This window comes from Phragmites australis, chromosome 12, assembly GCF_958298935.1.
Source record: "Phragmites australis chromosome 12, lpPhrAust1.1, whole genome shotgun sequence".
Classification (NCBI taxonomy): domain Eukaryota; kingdom Viridiplantae; phylum Streptophyta; class Magnoliopsida; order Poales; family Poaceae; genus Phragmites; species Phragmites australis.
This window is the reverse complement of record NC_084932.1, coordinates 19076230-19081870: the sequence shown is the minus strand read 5'-3', so window position 1 is coordinate 19081870 and position 5641 is coordinate 19076230. Positions and strand designations below refer to the sequence as shown.

The 5641-nt window shown below is 45.4% G+C and overlaps 1 protein-coding gene across 1 annotated transcript; it reads right to left on the bottom strand.

Moving 5' to 3' along the window:
• Positions 1-2261: 2261 nt before the first annotated feature.
• LOC133886872 (cytochrome P450 78A5-like) lies at positions 2262-4935 on the bottom strand. The gene is made up of 2 exons (XM_062326767.1): positions 3762-4935; positions 2262-3090 (listed from the first exon to the last, which is right to left on the bottom strand). Exons 1-2 carry the CDS (start codon positions 4710-4712, stop codon positions 2470-2472), a joined length of 1572 nt encoding a protein of 523 aa, XP_062182751.1. The 5' UTR covers positions 4713-4935; the 3' UTR covers positions 2262-2469.
• Positions 4936-5641: the final 706 nt, after the last annotated feature.

Here is a 5641-nt window from a genome sequence, read left to right as displayed (position 1 = left end):
AACTATGGTTTTTCTCAACTTCTTTGAAAAGGTCTTTGAAAATTGAACCCCTGCATCGAAAACTAGCTTTCCTTAAAACCTTAAGACTCTATAGCCTTATTCTTGTTCTACCCTTATGCATCTATTTATTCCCCTTTAAGGTAGGACTCGCTGAGTACCGTATGTACTCACCCTTGCTTTGTTGGAATTCAGTGAAAGATTCTAAGAAAGACTATGTTGATGGCGATGAAGAATAGAAGACTAAGGTTTCGTCCGCACCCAAGTTTCCTGTAGGGCTTGGGTTTACCCATTGAGTTCCGCTGCATTGTAAGACTTTAATTCAGGTATAGTATTCAAAATATGTCTGTGATATTTATTTCTGTTGAAATTATGCGTATCAGCTACTGATCTAGGGCCTGATATTGTTTACGCAGGGAGACACAAAGGTGGGGTATGACACACAATTTTCTGCGCCAGTGTCTTGTCGCATTTAATGCTCAAAATCTATTTTGACACATGCGGGAGCAATTGGAACAGAACCCTAGGGAAGTCGACACACTACCCCGTCGGGCGCGCAAAATTTTCAAACGTCATCATGATCCTCTATTAGGGAGAGATTCTCTTCAAAACTACGCAACTTTTCTGCTGCGACAGTTCAAATTTACGACCCAGCCAGCAAAGAGTCTTTTCTACCCGATGAAATATGCACTCAAGGGCTCACATGATCACCCGGAGGTGTTTGAAATCCCGACTAGATGACTCGAGTACTTCCGGACATCCGGCTGGATGTACAATCATATCCGGGGACCCGAGATATCACTCGAAGCAGCAGTCTGACAAAACGTTTCTCTTTGTTGGGTTAAGTTTTTTATCCGTTGTAGCCTCATTTCACATACCGATTGGGGCTTGATGATGAGTAGTATAAAACTATTGTCTAGATTGTCTTATATGTATATAGAATTACAGATCTCCTGGGGTTTTGTAACAGCCCAAAATTGGAGTACTTAAAACTTTTTTATGTAAAGAAAATCAACAAAACTCAGTACATAAAACCTATATAGGTGTATACCCATATATATATGCACAAAAGGTCACCAAGTTTAGGTAGCAAATGTTTGAATTAGGAGTTGTTTGCATATTCCTTGGTTCATCGAGTACATATGCATGTACGTATATGTATATAAAGGGAAAACAATAAAAAACCTATGATATATATATATATATATACATATATATATATATATATATATATATATATATATATATAAGGTTCCTAATTTTGTTTTTGTTTTGTTTGCAATTGTCTTTCTTTATGCTTACATGATTTTGAATGTATATATATAAACTATGTGTAGTGAATACATAAATATATGTTTGATTTATAGGGTATACTTAATAATATGCCACTGTATACATAAATGAGAACATGCATGTATATAGTGTATATATACAAACATGTATAACATATAAAGTAATACAAGAAAGGAAGAAGAAAGGAAAAACCCTAGGATATTTTGGCCTAAACCCTTCTTGCTTCCTCTTTATTTCCCCCATACCCTCGTAGCCAGAGCTCTCTCTCAGGCCAAGAGCTAAACCTGGCCCAGTTTTCTCGATCGCCCTCCTGTCAGCCCAACCTCCCTCCCTGTCATTGATAAGGTTATTGAAAAGGAATAAAAAATACTTGAGTTAATAATGAAGAATGCAAATTACTTCGGGGCCTTGATCTTGAGTTTGAAGGATTGCTTCACTTTTAACCTCAGAGAAGGAATTCCCAAGTCGGCAGGTCGTACGCTGGACTCAGAAGCAGAGATCGCCAAAATGGCACTCTCCACTTCAGGAACTGACAGTAATAAAGAGCATATAACTGACGATTCATAACACAAACCGGTAAGGATGTTGTATTGCCGGTTCATACCACAAACCGGTAATGATATGCTCTTTATCACTGCCAGTTCCTAGCATAAACCGGCAGCGAAACATCGCTGCTGGTTCATAACAAGAACTGGTACTGATAATAGGTATCACCGTCAGTTCCAATAGACCCAATAATTAATTTGGCAGTTAAAGGTTATGAAATGACGTAGATATCTTGTTAGTACCGGTTCTGTAGTATTGACACTTATCAATCACCAAAAAATGGCTTGAGTGCTTTCTATGTTGTCAATCTAGAGTAGGGAGAGGCGAGTAGTCTACAAGTTCAATTCAGGCCTTTTCTGATTAGATGTCAAAGATCTAAAGAAGAGTGGTCAAATCCAAAGCAGATATGATATTGGTGGTGCAAATTTAGTGACCAAGACTTAAAATTTCCATACAAGGTTGATACATACAATACTACGTACAAACTACTCAGGTAGTCTAGCCACCTATGCCATATGGCTAAATAACTACGTGACATACAACCTTACGTATACAGACACAATTACACAAACACCCCAGGTTAATCTGCACCATTGCGTCGTCCTCCTTGGAACGGCTAAACCTAGGTAGCAGCTATTTCGCATGATCTGAAGCAGCTTCTCCACGACGAACCGCGCGGCAGACCAAGGGCTTCTTCATCTCCATGGACAGGCGGAGGCGCTCCGCGAGCTTGATGGGCTGCGCCGGCGACCATTCGTACTCTTGCAGGAGGCGGCCCAGCCACAGGTGCACCGTGGAGAGTCCCATCATCCGGCCGGGGCATATCCTCCGGCCGGACCCGAAAGGTGCTAGCCTTAGGTCGGACCCCAGCACGCTGACGTCTTCTTCCTCCGCGAACCTCTCTGGCCGGAACACCCATGGGTCTCCCCAGATGGCCTCGTCGTGCGCTATGGCCCACATGTTCACCATCGCCGTGGTCCCCGCGGGCACGAGGTGCTTGCCCACGTGGGCGCCGCGCACCGCGAGACGGGCCCACGAGAGGAGTGGGCCCGGTGGGTGCATGCGGAGAGTCTCCTTGACGACGGACTGGAGGAAGCGAAGGTTGGGGACGTCGGAATCGGTGACGGGCCTGGGGCCCACCACTGCATCGAGCTCTTTGTGGGCCTTGGATTGGATGTCCGGATGGAGTGCGATGCGAGCCAGGGCCCACTCCACAAGTATGGCGACAACGTCCACGCCACGAAAGATCATTTCCTGCATGCATATGCAAGATCGAGTATAGAGCAAAGTTAACATGGGGAACTATATTCCTTTTAATAACGTATAGACTAGTCACTGGCGTACATATAAAGTTCAAATTGATAATGAGGCCTCTTTTGCCATTTATTCATCATGCCATGTTTATAAATCTTAATTTTGGATGACTTGATTTTCTCACGATGGTAATGAGCTTTTCCGGTAGCCGACCGATAAGTCATTAAAAATGGACTTTTTATGGACGTTAAAGATCAAAAAATAATTGACCCTACTGAAATATCTAAACTCCTGAACTTGCAGTGGTCGCTCAGGGGTGAGCCCTAGTTCATCTAGGATCTTTACATTGGGTAATCTAGTCAATATACATGTGGCAAATTTTTCACAAGATATTTGGTGATGAGACTAATTATTAAGCGGTATATTAATGTGCGTCGGACGTTGGTGATGTGATTATTAGATCGTGCATGTGGAAAATTTTGTAGTCACTTTGTGAACAAGTATGAATAATTTAACCACTAGATCAACATCTAATTAAAAGAACGCTAATCTCCACACAAATGCAATTATCAAGAGAAAAAATATTTGATTTTAAGAAAAAAACAAGCAACTAATAATTAGGAAAATAATATATATATATAAGGAAAAAGATATGACATCAGAGTCCTCACCCAAAGCACAGCTATGGCATCAGAGTCCTCCAACCTCTCCTCCTTCGGCAGTGCAAGCATGTAGCTGAGCAGGTCATCCCTCTTTTGGCAGTCCCCTGCCACCCTCCTCTCCTCAATGATCTTCCCAAAGTACTCCCTAACCCTAGCTGCTAGCCTCCTGCACCTCGGCCCCACCCCCCAGAGGTCCATCAGTGGGCCCCACAGTGATGTGTAGTAGTGGTCTCCCAGGTTGAACGTGCCCACAAGCTCGTACCCTTCCCTCACCATCTCAGCCAGCTGCTCACTTGCACCACCCTCGAGGCCCAGCACACTCCCTGCCATGCTCTGCAGGGAGGCGCTCTGAAGCACGGCTCTCATGGCGACCTCCCCGGACCTCTCCATCTCGCTGCGGATGTTCATGGCCATGCCGTCGGCGATATGGCGGCGGAGGCCTTCGAGCGCCGCGATGCGGCGCGGGGAGAGCATGCCGGCGCCCGCGACGCGGCGGAGGCGGCGCCAGTACTCGCCCGCGGGCGCGAACCCGATGGCGCGGCAGAACATGAGCTCCCGCGCCGCGGCCTTGGGCGGGCGGTCGACGAAGGCCGGGCCGGACAGGATCTCCCGCGCCGTGTCCGGGTGGCTGCTGATCACCACGGGCGTGGCGCCGAGGGTGAGCGACATCAGGCGCCGCGCACCATGCGCGTCGGCTAGCGCGGTGAGGCGGCGGTGCATGAGCGGGCCGGACACGGCGGGCAGGGAGCCCAGGAGCGGCCACCCTCGCGGCCCCGGGATGGCGGCGGCGGCAGCGCCATTCCTACGTGCAAGGGCATGGCGATTGGCGACGACAAACGACATGGCTAAGGAGAGAGACAGGAGAGAGAGGAGCCATGGAGGCTGCACACTGGAGTTGATTGTGGTGAAGTGCATGATGAAGACACAGGAGATCATGGTGGTGACCAGTTCAGTCCTCATGGCTATAGTTTACCTAACTACACTCTCTCTTGTGTGTGTGAACTATGTAATTAACCTTAACTCTTGTGATTAGCGACTAATGCAAGTGCTATGATGGTTGCTAATTATGCAACTACTACTTGTGGTCAGGAGGGGACAGAACAGAAGAAGAGTTGTTATAATTAGTTGGATGAAGAAGTGGGCACAAGGAATTGTTTGGGACAAAAGAGCCTATTTATAATGAGGGAGGGGGCTTGTAGTTGGCTGGGAGAAAGTATGCATTTTGCTAGTGCTTTCCTCTTTTTTATGCCGTTCATTGTTGTTCTAATGGCTAGGTAGTATATGTTAGGATATGCTCCCTTCGGATATAAATATTTGTCGTTTTTTATTTTTTATTTTTATCTTCGATGTGTAATTTTGATTATTATTTTTTATTAAAATATAATTATATTATCTAATAAAAATATAATATTATGAAAGTATGGGTTTAGTCCAATATATTTAAGTACAAATAAATCTCAAAAGTCCAACAAGTGAAGGTGGGTGTGTATCTTTTAGTCCTAGCTAGTGGAGGTGGAGGGAGATCAAGTTATAAGGAATTGTTTTATCCACTCACTTAGTATGTGTGAATGAGAGAATTAGAAGAACGCACACGCTCGCTCGCCGGGCCATGGCGGGGGCGAGGGGTGCGGACGCACAGCACCTAAGTGAATGGTCCGTCAAAATCGCGTCTAGTTGCTTGCGCAGGTACAACCTCTTCAGATAAATATATGGAAAATGTGTCGATTAAGAATCCTAATAAAGTCCGATCGTGGTGTGTCTCAACCGCACGATGCTCCCTCTATATATATGACAGCCGCTGCCGCAAAAAAAAACACACATTAGGGTTTTGCCTATTTTCTCTCTGTTGCACCATCTCATATAGTCTACTACATCCCGCTGCATTAGCG